At 42.6% G+C, this 18873-nt stretch overlaps 1 protein-coding gene across 1 annotated transcript; it reads left to right on the forward strand.

Annotated features, from left to right (window-relative positions):
- Window positions 1-3729: 3729 nt before the first annotated feature.
- sox32 (SRY-box transcription factor 32) lies at window positions 3730-4908 on the forward strand. Its single transcript, XM_053412904.1, has 2 exons — window positions 3730-4036; window positions 4235-4908. Exons 1-2 carry the CDS (start codon window positions 3730-3732, stop codon window positions 4906-4908), a joined length of 981 nt encoding a protein of 326 aa, XP_053268879.1.
- Window positions 4909-18873: the final 13965 nt, after the last annotated feature.

The following is an 18873-nucleotide window of genomic DNA, read 5'->3' on the forward strand; positions in this document are numbered from 1 at the left end:
CGGTCACCTGACACAACACTGTTATATCCCCCTCACACCTTCCAGCCATGAAACAATGCAGCTCTTTATGAATGAGCCACTGTAAGGAAAGTCGGTGGGATGGCGCCGGTGGCAGGTTGGCATACAGTGCTTCATTATCAGAGGTCAAGAAGACGCCGACCTCCTGCCTGTACACTCCTGCAGCTCCCTCACGGAAAGTCCATGCACCAAACATCCAAATATAAGATCCGTAAACGACTGAGGTGAAGCGTGGGGCGTCATCTCAGGGAGAAGGAGCTCCATGAAAGCAACACCTTGAAATCCAATCTCAGGTAGAACTTCCAGCATGTGAGGAGCTCGGAATCCAGCCAACGTTCAACCCAGACGTCATCCAGAGCAGCCAGGGATCCAAGAGGGCCCAAGTCGTCCCAGCACGAGGATGACATGTCTGTCGTCCTGCAGGTCCACAGCTCTACCTGTGCCCAGCTCCACCGTCAATGATCCTCAGCGCAGGAGGAGAGGAGTGTCCATATATATGAGTTCTGTCCAATACAATGGCACATTGTGATCACAAAGCTGCAGAGAACAATCCCTATTCAGAAAAGCATAGTGGCCATTCAGGTGCAGCACTCTGCTTGTTTGGCGATGGGACAATGCTATGATACCCTACTGTCCTCTCACAGATTAGGATTCATTAAGAGGAACTGAATAAAGGACCAATCACAGCCAAAATAAAACTTTATAAACATCCTGCTGGTGATTTAAGACACAAAATGAACCAAACGTCCAAACTTTCGGTCCAGATATGAGAATTAAAAACACTGTCTATTATTTACTCAACTCCCAGAGAGGCTCTGTCGAAACTAACGTTATTGTATTCACGCTGTGTCCTTCAGGCTAATTGATTAAATCCATTAGCGCTTGTCACAGCGCATTGGAGCGTGCGTCAAGGTTTAACACCGGGATGTGGATTCAACCTCTAATTCTGACAACCTGCGAAAAAAGAGGGACTCAACCCCCCCACACCCACCGCTCACACAAACCCAGACAGCGATGGTTCATTTAGGATAATTTCCAATATAGAAATAAAGATACTAACGAGGCTGGATTTATTGATTTCCTTTGATTTTTAATTAACTCCCCTTCAAAGCCACACGTCGGTTTATCAGTCCCCAGCGAGGCCGGAGGGTTTAAATCAAAGCTCAGTTTAAAGAACACGCGTTTAATCGCTTCTCTTATTGAATCTGCCACAGTCTTGATTAAGATCACGCTCCATCAAGGCTGCGTGATGTACTCAACACTCCGCCGGGTCAAAGTACAGAAATGCTGCAGAAAAAGAACATTCCTGCAGACTTTAATCAAACACACATGTTTCAACCGGTGTACTGCAACTTTCTGATACTTCAAAAGTTGTGAAATTAAACTTTAAACACTGATTTCCCTCGTGCGTAAACGCAACTCTGCTCCAAACTTCACCACCCTGCACACCGGGTGTTTACAATGGGAAGAGGCCGCATAAGTGACTCTTCTGCCGGGGACAAAGCTGTGCAGGTGCGGGTAAATCACCGAGGCACCGCTCCGGTCCGTGTATATTGCAGATTTAACGTCGCCGCCGTCTGCGTAATGACATCCATTGTTCACACGGTGTTTAGTCATCAGGGCCTAAGGACAAATATTCATTGAAACCATAGAGAGGAAGCGAGCACCTGTAACTGCGTCCTGTCACATTCAGGAGGGATCACACGCCTCAGGAGTTTCTGCAGAGTGGATACACAACTTTTACAATTACCCTGATGTCATTACGGGTCAATATTCATGTGTTATGAGACTGCACGTTAAACTGTGGTGTTTCTGTGACGATGTTACTGCACTGTTTGGTAATAAATACACAGTAAATATGAGTGTTGAATAAATGTGTTCATCATGATTTGATTTTTCATGATTCTGTGAGCTTCATCTATTTTTATATTTATATTATGTTGTGTCAATTGAGGACTAGCCAATGAGTAATGGCAAAGTAAGAGCATATATGACTAAAAACACCTCTCAATCTTTAATTAAAAAAGTTTTCTATAAGCTCCACTAATATTAAATAACCCATGAACTGTTGAAAACTGAAACGTATCCATGTTAGGCTGTATATTGCTGTGTTTAATCTTATTCCTGTGTGTATTCATGTTTCGAGTACTAGCAAAGTGAGCATTTCGAGGGTTTTTCAAAGTAAACATGACAATAAAGACTTGATTCTCGAATATTGAGTTTTCTGTTTTCATTTGTGCAGCATTAATTCCAAATAACTTTGTTTTTGGAGGATTTGCAAATTACTAATTCCACGTTTTTTTCTGTATAAATTATAATAGACTCTTTGGTTTAATCTTTTAAGTTTTTCTTTGTGCTGCACTGATTATAAATAGCACACGAACTGTCAGAATGAAATGGTGCATGTTAGCCTGAGAGAGGGGATCAAAGTGCCAACAGTCATCCTCTATTAGTTTCTGTGAGTCTGAACCTCATTTGAATACACTTTGATCCGGGACCTCTGCTGCAGGGAGACACTGTTATTTCTCCTTCTTCTTCTTCAGAGTAATAACTCCAGCACAGCTAACGAGTCTCTTTCTCTCTCCTTCTCTGTGATGTGCTGAGGATGAAGCGATCACGCCCCTCACCTATCAGTTTTTTTTGTGTGTTGGCCAAATATTTGTGCGCGGTAATCGTGTAATAAACGCGCCTTGATCATGTTTGTTTCAGTCGTGTAAAGTGAACTCTGATAGAGACAGAGGACGGCCGATAAGAGCCGAGAGCCACAATGTAATTACTAACCAGCGTTGTCACAGAAAACTTTGATATTCACCTATCAATACCTGCCTATCAGGGGCTATTGATTAGATTCCTTCTCTCTGATCGGATTTATTCCTAATATGCTTATTTATGCTTTAAGAGGATGAAACATCTAACTCGTACTTTATTCTCCTCAATGAAAGTCCCACGTGTCAGGAACCTGGAGACTGATTGCTCAAAATACAAACTTCATTTGGTATTTGGTAATTTAGACAAGATAAAACATGATCTAACAAGTAAATAATGATACAAAATAATAATAAATGTACATTAATATGGTACCTTTCACAACACAGTTAGTACACGGTGCTTTACGAGTTTAAAATGAAAAAGAAATTGAAGGCAAACTATAGGAAAACAGTTAGAAAGCAAACATCAAGAAACAATTTAATTTAATTCAAGATAATTAACATTCAATTTGAAGAATAAACAGCTAAAGAGCACAGATACAGTTATAAAACATGTATGATTCCAGATTTTACATCCATAAGACTACTCTGGATTTATATAATATAGTAAAACATTGAATATAACTTTGTTTGTTAAAAGTTTGATCAAAAAGAAGACAGTTCCTCTGACTTCTTGTTTATTCAGATCCCTAAATGCGTAAATCTGGTGCCATGAAGTCTGACTCTCAATCAGGAGATTCAATTACTTGTTGATTGTTTAAAATGACATAAGAGTCTGTAGTTGTGGTTTATTACAGACTCTCAACTCCCATCTGAAGTTTCGTGGGATCGTGGGCTGGGGCGTCACTTGGGGCCTATCGCCGCTCCGAGGAGACACCTGGAATTCACACCTAAAATCCACTCCTCCTGGCCTCCTATTGGTGGAGCTGCAGCATATATCCGGGCCCGTGCATCCCAGTAAGGTACGATGACAGCGGCCTGCAGCCAAGACATCATCACCACTATGCGTCTCAGCCAAAACCCCGCTGCCTTCCAGCGCTGCGCAAAGAGCTCCATGTTCGAGAGCGACGACTCCGGCTCCGCAGACGTGGAGCAGATGGGCGAGGTGCGCTCCCCGAGCTCGGGGCCCCCCAGCCCGGTGTCCGTGAACTCGGACTCCAGCTGCCACAGCCCCGAGGCCAAGTCTTCCTCCGCGCAGATGAGGGTGAGGAGGCCGCTGAACGCCTTCATCATTTGGACCAAAGAGGAGCGCAGGCGGCTGGCGCAGCTCAACCCAGACCTGGAGAACACGGACCTCAGCAAAATACTCGGTAAGACTTCGATTTATAACCTGAAAAAATGTGATTGATGTGAGAAGCTGCTTTTTGAGTTCTTCTGAGAGGTAAGCCAATTTAATGTTGGTAGATCTTCAGCCTAGAAATGATCTTAAACGTCACATTTAACTTCTTACTAGCTGTTATTAGTCAGTAGATAATAAACAGATCACTAACTCCACTGTGTCCTTGCAGGAAAGACCTGGAAGGCCATGTCCCTGGCTGAGAAGCGTCCCTACATGCAGGAGGCCGAGCGGCTGAGGGTCCAGCACACCGTCGATTATCCCAACTACAAGTACAGGCCGCGCCGGAGGAAGCAGCTGAAGAAGAACTCCAAGCTGCAGACGGCTGAGGCCACCATGCCCACGCTGTGCAGCCCAGGCCTCGCGGTGCCCTACAACCTCGCCTACCTGCTCCAGAACCAGCAGCCGCACTTCCCAAGCTCGCCCGCTTACCCAGCTAACTTCACCACCCCTCTGTACAGCAGCTACCAGAACACGCTGGTTTACCCGGACTCAGCAGCAGCAGCAGAAGCTTTCTCCAATAAGCCCGTGTCATACTCTAATCCGGCCGCTTACCCTGCAGAGCACCAGCTGTACTTCGGAGGTCAGCAGGGTCACGTGCAGTACGGCTTCCCCGCAGTGCCCCACGCCGAGCAGGGGGAGTCCCGGGTCTACGGGGGCCCGCTGAGTCCGGCCGGGCCCTCCCTGGAGTTCTACCTGGAGCAGGTTCAGATGGACATGCTGTACGACCTGGACCGCAGCGAGTTCGAACAGTACCTGGGTCCCACTCCCAACAGGCCCGAGTCAGTGGATCCCAGCAGCTACCACCAGCAGAGCAGCCACAGAGAGGGACGCTCGGTGTCATGAAGAGACGGACGAACGTCTATTTATTTAAATTATTTCACTCGACAAAGACTGCTGACGGTGTAAATTGTGCATTTGTGTTGTTGAAAAAGTGTGTTAAACGATAAGTGTAATGTCTTCAATTGTAAATATGATGCATCAATAAATAAGTTTAATTCAACTTCCAACCATCTGCTGCAGATTAATACACAAAACCTCATTATGGGTCCCGGCCACGAAAACAATGGATTCACTTCCCAGAATGCAACTTGGTTAAAAGCATTATATCTCTCTGTTAGCTCAATCAGTGATGTAACCCATGATGACATCACTGGGGGGTTATCTCAGGTGGTGGTCAAGACTTATTTAGATGTTTGTGACTCCATTAGTTTTCTATCTCTTGTTCCTACGGCTCTGACAAACAATATTTGATTTAAGTCTCAGTATAAACACATTTAATAAATGGTCTCTAAGATACAATTTTAACTCAGATCAGAAGAGAAAATAAGTATAAATATAATAAAACATAGTTGTAATAGAATAGTTATCATCTGTAGGAGAAGTGTTGACAAAACATTAATAAAGTACTTATAAGTGCATAAGTAAAAGTAGATTACAGTGTCTTATAAATCTTTAATTGAATGTTTTTATCCTGTTAAATCATGTTAAATAGAAGACCTGAAGAAAAGTGTCACCCTCTGTGTTTAGGTGTTTCTCCTGCCGACCACATGATGTTGTGATGATATTATTGCAGCTGTACACAAACAAACCCGGTGGCAGAAGCAAATCTGTTGACTCGCTGTTTTATCTCCATCCACACGTCTTTCTTGGCTCACAGAGGGAAACAGGGCGGGCGTCAGGGACATAAACTTCCCAACTTCCTGTTTCATTTTAAAACATGTCACAAAGGCTCTAAAAATACGTCCGCAAAATCGACATATCTCCAAACTCTCTGCCAAGTGTTTATCCATTTCCAAAAAATGTTTACTTCCCCGGCCTCGTGTTCTCTGAGTTCGAGCCTTGAGCTTGAACTTTGTCCTGAGGAGCCATGAGAGAGGGGACGCTCCGACACGTCAGGTGGGATGAAACTCTTCAAAGGTCTCACTCAGGGAAAAGCAAAGACAAAATAAATCTGATTTATTGTGTGTCATCAAAACAGTTGAGATCTTCATTCACATTAAAAGTACAAATGTAAAATCATACATAATATCCCACATATAATATTGTAATCTCCTTATAAAAAGATTTTCTGACATGTCTGGAGTTTATGGTGACTGTTACAGATGATCAAAATAAAAAATAAAAAATGTAATCATTATAAAAAGACAACAAACTTATCTTTATTATTATTATTATTATCTTAATAATGCAGTTACATAAAACTTGATCAGCCACAATGTCCACAGCAAAGATTTTGGCCTTTATTGAAAATGATAATGTACATTTGAAATATGATCCTTGATTTATCACATTAATCATTTTCATTGAAAAGGCCAAAATGTACATGCTAATACAATTTTGTTGAATCACACTGAAAACAACTGATCATCATCAAGTTTGTATTTATGGCATTTTCTGTAAAGAGAAATGTTCTCAACACAACCTTTACCAACATTTAACATCTTAACCATGTTTTTGAAAATCATGCATTTACAAAATTATGTCCAGGAAACACTCACACACAGAAATGACACTAGATTAAAAGATATATTTACATACAGAGTGAAAACAGCTTGTAAACACAACCCAATCTTCACTTGACTGCCCGAGATGGATCCATCAGGCTCAGAAGAACTAAATCAACTAGTTTAACATGTGCTCCACTAAACAGTTTGCGTTCTTTATATATCAGGGGGGGAAATGTTGTGATGGAAATCAGATCTTAACGCGCTGGAAGGAAGTGGACGGGCACGGCGTCGGAGGGAAGGATGACCTCGCTCTGGAGGAGCCAGCAGAAGAGCTGATTAGGAAAGTGAAGACCTGCTGCCGAGTCCGACGCCACCTGAATGAGCGGAAGAAACCTGACGTCAGAGCAACTCCCAGGACGGTGTTACACAACACGCCGTGAAATGCAGAATGTGCTGAAAAACGTTTGACACGAAAGAGAGAAAATGTAACGACATCAAAAAAGCTTGTGTCTGTCCTTATTTTCCCCCTCTGATTTATGAACTTGAACTTGAAGCCGTTGGTCCGACTTGTTTTTCTCAGACTTTGGCCCCCGAGCAACAATTAATGAGCAGTCGCAGGAACTTCCTGAAGGAAAAACAACTGGATGATATCAGAGGTTCAGGTGAAAATATCATCAACAGTAAACAGTGGTGGAAATGGCAGCTGGACACATCAGATAACTTCTGTTTCGCTTATGAAACTTGAGGTTTTTTAAATATTTACAAGGCCGTGTTTTCAAACAGGCTTCTGGTTCATGAAATGATACAACACAACTGAGAGTGAATGTGGAAGAGCCGACGTTACCATTTCAAACAAATCCATATACTCTCAGTTTGCTCCTCGGTTATCTTAAGGGCAAAACACAATGTTCATAGATTAAATTAAGGTTTTGAAACATCCTCACAAATAGTTTTTGATCTAAATTTACTTATTTCTCTATTGAAGAATTCAAAGAATTGATGCTCAGGTCAGAAATGTGCCCACAGAGAAATATTTGACCTTATCAGTGGTGAAAAATGTGAAGAATCTCAACACGTCAAACAGGGAAGAGACATTCCTCAACCATTAAATACTTTCCTCTTTACCCGTTGAATAAACAAGTCCAATATTAACTCGACTTTATCCAAACTCAAAAATAGATTTGCATTCTTGACATTTCAGGAGTCGTGATGAGGTTTGTCTTGTGATACCTCCCACACCAGGACTGTCGATAGTTTCCTGTGCCGAGTGCAGTTTGGGTAAATCCCAGGCTGCTCCCTGCAGATAGTGCTCATCCCAGTTTTTATCCTGCAGGGACGTCTGCTCTCTCTGCAGCTGAGGAGGAAACTCAAACAGGAAGACGTCCAAAGTGACACTGGACAGGTTCCTATCCTGGAGAAATCATAAAGTGAGGAGGAGGAAAATTAAAAGGTTATTCCACAACTGTCGGGAGTTCCCTTGAGCTCAGGGGAAACTTCTGTTGGAATTGAAAGTGCCTGTCTGCTCACTTAATTATGAGTCGGTCTAATCGAGCACTATCGGATTATTATAACCTGATCACACCAGAGGCACAAAGGGATTTCTTACAGGTTTGTGTCTGTGTCCCTTCAGATTAAATCAGTTTATACACCAGTTGCATCTTGAATAAAACAGTCTCTTTCCTTTTTATATACTTTTTTATTTCCAGAGGTTAAAAAAGGAAAAGTTTAAATATTTTTTTCCCCATTCATACTGGGATATTTGTCTTAGACTAATTTGAATTGAATTTGGTTTGTGTGTAAAAGGGACACAAGCACACACACACACACACACACACAGACACACACACACACACACACACACAGACACACACACACACACACATACACACACACACGTATATACCTGGGACACTGAAATATTAATTTGTATGAAGAGTTGGCTTTAGAAGTAATTTCTACACAAGTGTGATCATGAAAACTATTCTATTCGATCTGAAATCTTCAAAATGGAAAATAATTTGTCTAAAATAGTTCCAAGTTGTGTGATAAATATTTGATGATAGTTTGAGTCATCACACTGATCGGCGCAGGAGGGCACAGAGAACAGCCCCACGTGGTTATTATGACCTCAGCCGCGTTTTCCAGCCAAGACACAGACAGTCGGTGCAGCGGCAGACAGATGATTACTGTAGCAGCAGAGAATAGAGGAGCTGGGTGTGTCCCAGTGACCTGCTGGGAAGACACAATACTCTATCAGGTTCTCTTAGCAGAGAGACCGTCAACAAACACTCAGGGGATGATTAACACAAACACCTTCCTCAAACTGGCCCCAAGTCTGTGTGTGTGTGTGTGTGTGTGTGTGTGTGTGTCTGGGCCGCTGTTCCACATGTACTTATACATATAGACAAAAAATTAACACAACCTACACATGAGGTTGTTCGGCGTCGCTCGGACCAGATGCCTTTACAGGAAATGACATCACACCTTCTTCCTCACTGACACTGTATGACTCAGTGTGTGAGTATGTCCCTGACCTCGTCCGCAGTGAGTCTGATCTGATGATGATTCCCACTCAGAGCTGGGATGCACCCACCAGAGCTATTTCAGGACATGATCAGATTTTAGTATTAGTTTTGTCGTTTTTCATTTCCCTCATTCCACCATTTGGCCCTTTTCATTGGAAAGTCACAGAACTTTCCTTCCTCACGCAGCTGTTGTGCAGTTTACATTTATACAAGGGGCAGATTTCCAGCTTAGAATTCATAGTAATTTGTGAAACAATTAAAATCTACACTTGATGGCTGCACACATGATGTCATACGAAAAGTCTGAGGCAGAAAATCAGCAACCTCACCTGTAGGTGATTCTCAAAGAAGACATGGAACTAGAGAATCTCTGTTTCACTGCAGGTTAAAGTCCAGTATTTTAACTTTAAAACAGAGAATAAAGATCAGACCATTATTTATTGATTGACTTCTTTACATACTTGGACAAGACTTAAGAAACATGCTTTCTTGCTTCCATCTTGTTTTTATGATGAGGTCAAATCTCAGATATCGAGGCTGAGGTGACCAAAGTGTGAAAAGGGTCAACTTATGTCAGAATAGAGAAACACAAAGTTTGATCCACTGCTCACATTTTATAGCTATTCTGTGTTTGTTGTTTTGTAGATGAAATAAACACTTAAAATGATTAAGTCATTGAGTTTTGATAAGCTGCTAGACCATGTCTGTTTTCCAAGAACTAAAATAATTATGATTTTAAAGTCTTCAGAAGGTAATAATGTCTCATGTAAATATTTAGTTTGTGTGTGTGCGTGTGTGTGTGTGTGTGTCTGTGTGTGTGTGTGTGTGTCTGTGTGTGTGTGGGGGGGGGGGGGGGGCAGTGAAGCTGCAAGAAGTCACTGCAGGTTTGAAATAGAAAGAATCTGCTTTATATTCATGCAACAAAAAGAACACTGCCAGTCTGCAACTGCTTGAAATCTACATGTAATGTGGGCACGTGCATGTCTGCATCTCCGCAGCATTTCCATACAGTGACACTGTATTGAAGCCTCACTCCATCCATCCCCTCAGTCTCTGCCACCACCAGCGTGTCAGTGGGCACCTGTTTGTTTGTGTTGACATGGCGTCTTTCACACCTCTGCTGATTGACTTAGCCGAGTCAAAGCCTGACAGCACACCGGCCTCTCAGCAGGGGGGGCACTGTGTGCATGCAGCAGGCTCGCAGCACCTGAGGGCTAACGTACTATGTGCTAAGCTGCGGCTGTAAAATCACTTTGGTTATAATGCTCTGATATGGTGGTCACAGCGCGACGCGAGAATTGCCACCCTGCAGCCGTGTGTCTCTGAGATCCACTCTCAGTTTCTTCAGGGGCTCCTGGAATATTGCCTTCACAATAATGTGAGGCCACTGAGATCTTATCAGTTCATGTTTGAGTCCAAATGAATGTTTCTACCAAATTTGAAGAAGTTCCCTCGGGGTGTTCCTGAGATGTTTCTTCATGAGGTTGCAGCAAACTTGACCTTTCACCTTTCGACCACCCAAATCTGATCAGTTCATCCCTGATTCCAAATGAACATTTGAACCAAACTTGAAAGAATTCCCTGGAGGTGTTTCTTAAATATCACGTTCAAAGAGGTACTGAGTTCACGAGAATGGGACGTAAAGACAACCTGAATACATAATGCCTCCAAACACTGGCACCAGCAAAGAGCCATAAAAATACAGATTCTAATATCTTGTCCTCGTGGTCAAGCCCCTCACTAATCATATCATACAAGTTAGAGAATCATGTGTTTCCACAGCTTCTAGTGTCCAGAAAACTCAGAGAAAACTCATACATGTTAGAAAAGGGGCCTTGATTTGAGCCGCTGCTGTGGCAGGTAACTCTGAATCAACAGTCTCTGGTTTGACTGGCGGCTTATTGTTGAGTCTGTGGGGGCGTTGAGGAAGGTGAGACCTTCTCTCAGGACGTAGCCTCACTTCCCTCGCTCGCAGGCGCTCAGCAGCAGAGCACTGGGCCTTTTAACTTTTTTTTTTATTTGTGCTGTGTTTGTAAAGGCCACATTCCCTGAGCCTGGCTGCGACTTGTGTTATTCTTCCTGTGCTGTTTGCCCCACTCACAGCTGGAGGGACAGGAAAACAGATCTGGAAAACTACTCCGTGTATGTCATCGGTGATTACAGGACGGCAGCGCGCGCCTTGTACCTGGTAATGGCCGCCTCATGCCCAGGCCTGAATAATGCCGTCCCAAGGGCACCACCCCGCGCACCCCTTCCTCACTCAAGGCCTCGCTGCTGCCTTCATGCAAGGAACAGTGTGAGTCCTTGCAGCCCTGTCAGCCCTCTTCCTGTGGAGAAACTGGAGAGGAAGCTCCACCAGGCAGCCTGAGGAGGCCACAGAACTCAGCTACTTTCAATTTCTTTCTTTAATCACTCCTCGAAGATGACAGATTAAAGTAAACAAGTATTAACGCTTTGCCGCACGATGGGCATACTCGTAATTTCATATTTATTATCTCCTCCAAGGAGGTTATGTTTTCACCCCTGTATTGTTGGTTGGTTGGTTTGTAAGCAAGATTATACAAAACCTGGTGGAGGGAAGCAGTGTGGTTCAGGGAAGAACTTGATGCTTGATAGAAATCAACTTTTTCTTGAACCAACAATCATGAGACTTTTGATAAGACAGAATAATGGCTTTCTACACTGGAATTGAAGAATGAGTCCTTATTGGATCTTATTATAAAACTTCAAGAAACCAGTGGACTTCATTTAAAACAGGTGGAACCACAACAGGAGATGTTTCACCTCACTCTTGAGAAAATAAAACTCAAAAAGTTGTTTGTTTTTAGTGTATGTGCAGCTTTTTCAAAGTTGTCAATAATTCCAGTTTTCAGGTAACTCTTGTGTAAAAGTATAACGTTTCCCAGTGAACTGTGACGGAGAAGAAGTATTAATTATCCGAGTACAAGCACCTCAAAACTGTGCTTGAGTAAACGTACTCAGGTTCTTTGCACCTCAGGAATACGCTGACTTTTTTTCGATGGTGTTTACATCATCACATCAGGTCGTATCTGAGCGGTGCAGACCAAAAGTGAGAAGTTCTCTCAGATGGTCGTCACCTCTGGCATGAGACACAGTCAAATATTCTAATGTCAGATCCTCTTTTCATTGCTTCCTCTTCCCTCGGCCGCGCACTTTCCCAGGCAGAGGACCCGCAAGAGCAATCTGCAGGGATCAGGAATGACAAGGCAGTCCGGCCTCCCATTGTATGTGAGCGTTTACTCAGCATGGGAGAGCAAGGACAGTGAGGCTACAGGAATACAATAGGCTCATATTTATTTACTGCTTAGTGGCAGCCAGGGACGCCCCCCCACTTCTCTTCCAATAGCCGATAGCAGCTTTACAGTAATAGACCTCTAATAAAGACCTCAGAGGGCAAGTGGAGGCTAGACTCCCTGACTCTGTCCTGGGAAGAAGAATTTAGAAAAATGCCATTTCAAACCCCCTGTGAAGATTTACTTCTCTATTGCATCATTAAAGCAAAAGTTTCTCTGCAATATCTTGATATGAGTCATAACTTCATGCTACAGAAGCTTTTTCTTGAACTCGCGTTTTAATTAAATTGAATTGAAGAGTGAGATTTCAAATGAATTCATTAAAAAAAGTTTAGTGTGTCTCTTACTTTGTGAGGATGTACTTTATGTGTGCATACATTGAAGAAGAAAAATGCAGCTTTTATTTTGTAGTTTAGGAGGAAGCTGGTCGTCCTTGTCCTTACGGCTTTGTGGGGGGTAAAAGAAGCAACATCATTTATTTATTGTGGTGGTTAAATGAATAACAACAAAACAAACAGGAACAGGGTTAGGGTTAGGGTTAGGTGGCATCCTCATGATAGTGTGACATGGTTCTTATTACAACTCTTAACAAGCTTGTTTTTAGTGCAGCGTGATGAAACCCTAATAAGATATCTCCTTTTTTAAACCCCTTTTAATTAAATACCACTTTGGAGTTTGCTTATTTTGATAGCTTATCTAGGAAAATAAAAACGTGGAATTTAAAATACTTCAGTTTTTATCTACTTTTACATAAATGGAGCCTCTTCTGCATAATTGTGCATCCGAAACAAATACACACATTTATAACTGAAACATGCACACACAAACATGATTAATACAAAGATTATTATCAAATTTGTATTCTCTGTTATATTTGTCAGACACATTTGTCCAAACAGCTCTTGAGATGTGGACACGTTGAGCAGAGAAGCCTGTCTGGTTTATGGATAGTACCTCCGAGCTCCAGCAGAGGGCTCTATCTGTTGTGCAGTCAGTCCAAATGGGACAGGGTTCATAAAGCATCTGTAAAACACATAAGAGAAGAAACCCTGCAGGTCTGCGACACAGGAAGACATAAATAAACTTTAATTCAGGTGTAATGTCACATTGATTTGAGTGTATTTGCTTTAAAGCTGCACGTGCACATGTGACCCCTGTGGTCAAAGGTCAAACCTCACAGTTTATCTGCAGCTGATCGTTTGTTTTTGAAAGACGAGACACAGGCGTGAGCGTCATTCACACTTGTTTCCGTCACGTGTTATCATCCGACTGAGAAAAGAGAAAATGGCTGGAAATCGAGCGAACCGGCGGCGACTCCATCTGACCTACATGATCGAGCGCCGGGGCCGCGAAAAAATTAATTTTCCGAGAGGCATTACGAGCGTGTGAGTTATTGGTCGTCTTGGTGCCTCGTGGGTGTAATTGTGAGAGCAGGGCTGAGGTTGAGTGGCTTTGATGCCTCGTCCGTCCCCTCCTCCAATCCCTGGAGTTTCAGAGATTAACTCAGACACTGGATTAAAATCTCAAAATAGAGAAATCCTTTTTAGATGAACAGATTGATTAAAAAGGGGGAGTTCTCCAAACGGCTGGAAGTCGACCCCGGGGCTGAGTCGTGAACGGTTGTTTTAAAGCAGACTGTTTCATACTTACAGCTGAGCTAGTGTCGGAACTGACGGCCAATGAGGTGCTTTTAATTTCCCTCTTGTGTACATTGAATGAAAGTTGGATTTCATGAATTGTACTTTAATAAATATAGTTTTAAACAATGAATTGCACGCAGAGGAGTATGTATGTCCGCCAAGGCCAAAAAAAATCCCTTTAATTCAATCAAACTGCACAAGTTCTTTAAATAGGCCTTAAAATATTCACTTTTCATGAATTATTCTCAGAGGGATTCTGTAAAATTGTTGAAAAGTGCCTGATTTTGGAATGTTGAAGAACTAAAAATAAAACATTCCTTGATCTACCCCCTGAAAATTCAATGGGCACTTAACTGACTCATGCACGTATCCTTCCAACAAGTTTCGTGGAAATCCATTAACTTGTTTCTGTGTAATTTTGTTCACAAACATACAAACCAACAACCATCCAACAGACAGGGATGAGATCAGATTGTTATTGGCTGGGGGGGATAACTTAAAATCTGTGTTTGCATGTAAAAATATGCATAAAAAGTGCTGAGTTGCATTTAGGTGATTTTTTGCATGTGCAAGAAATTATTCATGATCCTCCCTCTTATTGCAACAAATCACAACATTAAATAAATGCTCAATGAAGACAAGACAACACAATCAAGATGCACACAGACAAAAAAAAGATCTGGTGCATGCATGAAAGTCGTACTGCACTCGACCTCGTGCACTATCCAGTTTCACAAACCCTGAGTGAAACCTCGGTGGCATTTTAGTTCAACCCCTCAAGTGTTCAACTGGTGCAGCAGAGATTTGGTCGAAGCAGCAGTTGCACGTGTTTCTTCTCAGTCGTCTGCAAACAGACAAAAGCCCGGCGCTCGATATCGTCATGATTGTGTCGCCTGTTTGATTGCGGGAAGCAGGTGTATGCTAGTGTGGCCTTTCAGAGCATATTTAGCCATCTGCTCACTTCCCCTCTGGACCCCAGGTTCCCTCTGCATTTCCCAGCAGCGCTATAACCCCCCTCCCCCTCCACCTGCCTGCATACATAGAGCACAGAGCTGCTTGCACAGAGCAATAACCTCTATATTCTCTAGATTTGGTGCATTTTCTTACTTTTAAATACGTGTTTGCTCTGCTCTACATCTCCTGTTGCCCTCCTCCTCTGTCTCCACAGCTCAGCTCTCTCCTTCCAGACCCTGAGCTCTCTTCCTTCCTGCCCCTCTCACAGCTTCCTGCTCCGGCTCTTATCACTCCAGAAAACGTGACACGGTCTCGGCCCAGTCAGACCAACACTAGCCTATGTGGTCCCTCTTTCTCCCTGGCCTTAAATGGAAGTATCCTGGCCCCGCTGGGATCTAGGTGCCTGCTTGGGGGGGGGCCGAGAGGATATCAAAGAGGGCCCCTGTCACCCACCTGGGCCAAATCTGTTAATGGACTTATTTATTATAAACAATATAACAACTACTTCACAGCCTGCAGAGGAACAATCAATCTGAAGTGGCCAGGCGTGTTTTTATTTATGTATTTATTTATCTGGGAGGAAGTGGTGGGCACACTGGGACAATATCTTTCTCCTCTGAGGGGTTTTCCTCCGAGCTCAGGAAATCGTCTGCTTTGATTTACTCTGTAAATCGGAGCTTTGTAACGCGACCGGAGATCGGGTGAGGTTCAAGCTGAGGCGTCAAACTGATGTGACCTTTGACTTATATTCATCTTTAGCTTCTCAACACCTTTATATGGAGGATTATTATTATTATTTTCATTATTATTTTATTATTTTCAGAATGAAATGGAATTGTCGGGAAAAGAAGTTGAACTAAATCAGAGGATTTTGTATTTTCGCAAATTTGGTCCAAATGTCGAGAAAAAAGATTAAAAAATTGGGAATAAAGTTGGAATGCCAAATAAAAAGGATAAATAATGAGAATTAAGTATTTGATATTCTAAATGTTGAGAAAAATAAGTTTAAATATCAAGAATAAAGTAAAATTAAATCAGGGGAGGATTTTTTGGTACTTCAGAAATGAAGTTGAAAAGTCAGGAAAGATTTGTTTTGTATTTAAACATTTCATTTTTATTCTCAAATTGCAAATTGGAAAATCTCCCTCTCCTTATTCTCTTATTCCCGGATCCAGACTCTTCTGCTCTTTAACCTCATGAATCTTCCTTTGGTTAGATTTTTTTTTGTGCAGATTTCCATCGTAGCTTAACGGTGCATCTTGAGTGACTTCATGTGCGGGCTGTATTTATTGTTGTTCTATGACACTGCTGCCAGATACAGGTCTGCTGAGGCATGATAGAGCCCATGTTATTGTAAGGCCATAAGGCCATCTGATAAGGCCCCAGCTCAACAGCCTGCAGCGATAACACATGTTTTGGATGGTGTGGAGCCAAAAGAGCCCAACCTGCCGCTGCAGCAGGTTACTGCAGAGTTCAGCCTCTGCACCACGGCCACTGATCAGAATTTGTGGATGCCATTTTTCAGCTGCACATAGCGTCCTCCCGGGTCTCCATTGTTTCCCACACTGCAACATGTCAGCGTAGGTAGCAGGCTTTTGTGTGGATGCAGTTAGTGATGATATCAGGAGGGGGGGACTTTCCCCTGAGTTTCCTGATATGAGCTTTTCCCATGTTATCATATAGGAATAATCATGGGAGGGATGCTGGTCATGTGACTCTGTTTGCTGAAATGGGATTGAGAGCTGGGAATCTAATCGAGAGGATCAAAACCACTATTGTTCTGATATAATGATATCTACTATGCAAAGTTTTTAAAGCAACTGCAATTTAATATTTGGGATATATATGCTTTCTTTAGCTATTTTGCTTTCTTGCCATTATTAGACAATAAGTTAATACCTCTCTCATGTCTGTGCTCTGCTAACTATGGTGCGAGAGCAGATGATTATCTTAGCTTAGCTTAGCTGAAAGACTGGAAACAAAGGGAAACAGTTAGCCTGGCTTAGTTCAGGGTGAAACATACTTATCGGTAGTTCACTAGTATTGATTTGTACACAAACTGAATATGTAGTAAGGAGAATGGAACATGCAAGTATCAATATTCTTATCTAACTCTCTGAAAGAAAGGGAATAACCACTTTTCCCGAACTATCCCTTTAAAGCGATGCTGCAGTGAATGAAAGCCTCGGTGCGTTGCAATCCTCAGGTAAAGCAAAGATATTGATGGTCCAGACCATTGTGTGTAAATGAACCGGGGAGATAATCTCCATCAGGAGGTTCAGTCAAACACAGGAACTCCTTGAAGTGGAAGATAGGCCGGATCCGTGAGATAATGTATTGATAAAAGAATCTCCTGGAGCACGTTTCACTCCGAGTCACAGGAGCCAGAAGGTTTGGTCTTATTTTTGGAACATGTTAATATCATTGCTCACTTTTAATTGTCACAGAGAAAATTTCAAAAAAAAAGGTGAAAGCAACGATTTCACACCTGAGATTGATGTTCCTTTCACCTGACACCACTGCTCACGTGACACTGGTGGGTTTAATTTACTGGGGCCGTGATGGGGATGAGCCTCAAGCTTGTTCTGCCTCTTTATCCCGAAGAAAAAAAAAACATTCGACAGAGAAAATGTGAATACGGGTGAAGCTGGGCTGTTTTTTTCTATCAAGTGCTACTTGTTTCTGAACTGCGTTGGTGTAAAGGGAACAACGTACGGAGGAAGCACTCACACACTCAGTGCATTTCCTCCATAAAACCACAGCCGTGTGAAAACAACACAACGTGCATTCCTCAGTCCTGTCCTTCACTTGAGCACAACAGTGTCTGCCGAGCGTTGACGTCCGCACATTTCTGCTCTTTGGATATTTGACCATTGATACGACAGCGACATCACATAAAGTTGTGTTACGCAGCGTAAAGACCAAAGTTGATGAGGCAAAACAGCATTAAGGAGTTTTTAACCCGCAGGCCGTCAAAGCAGAAGTTGCAGCACCTAGAGGAAGTTCCAGAAAATGAGTTTGGAGTATTTGTTCTGCAAGAATAAAAATAAAGATCCCCAAAGATCCCGAATGTTAATTGTGTGCACCACAGCTCAGGATGGGTTTCCCTGATCTTTCCCTCTTATCTCTGCGGCTGCCTCGCTCACCTCTATTGATCCAGATTCTTGCTCGGTGCACTGATCACACACGCTGGTATTGATCAGCGCCGCTCGTCCCGGGCCGACATGGCGTCCCGTTGGCACCCTCGGGGGTATCTGCGTTTTGTTCTGCCGTGACACTTTAGCGCCTCGACAAGGCAAAGGCCACACATGAAAGGATTGGACGTGTTTGAGCAAGCGAAGGATCAATTCACACCCTGACTGTCATTCACAAAGGCCTCACTGTCTCGCCCCTTGTTTCTAAAATTCTAGTCTGGACCGTTTGATTAGTAATTAACTCCGTTTTCGTCCCGAAGGCATCAGATACGGATTTCAAAGTCTAGCTATTCGGATTTCCATTTACTCGGGAGGGAAAGAGTGTTTAATCTCTTCAACCTGCATCATCATCGCGTTGCAAAACAGATTGGATGAACTGAGGGACTTCTTTGAGTGGAGGGTTCATATGTGGGTCAAGTTGTGGAGAGTGGTATTTATGCTGCTGTCAGGAAAACAATAATGCAGCTTGGACATAATCGTTCAGTTGTGTTTTCAGTACAGTTCCTTATTTTACCAAACAAAGCCGTAAGTAAGTAGGTTAGTATGACGTAGTGTTTAGTATGTGGACTGGTTATTGTCAAAAATATGGTTGATTCTATTGCTACAGTTCATTTTATGATTTGTTCTCTTAAAAAAATAGTAAAAAGATATTTCAGGCTCACACTCATATGTCAAGGACAAGAAAAGAAAAAAAAAGACAGACCAAAAATAGACAATTCTTATCAGTTTGGGAA

This window comes from Pleuronectes platessa, chromosome 20 (assembly GCF_947347685.1).
Source record: "Pleuronectes platessa chromosome 20, fPlePla1.1, whole genome shotgun sequence".
Lineage (NCBI taxonomy): Eukaryota > Metazoa > Chordata > Actinopteri > Pleuronectiformes > Pleuronectidae > Pleuronectes > Pleuronectes platessa.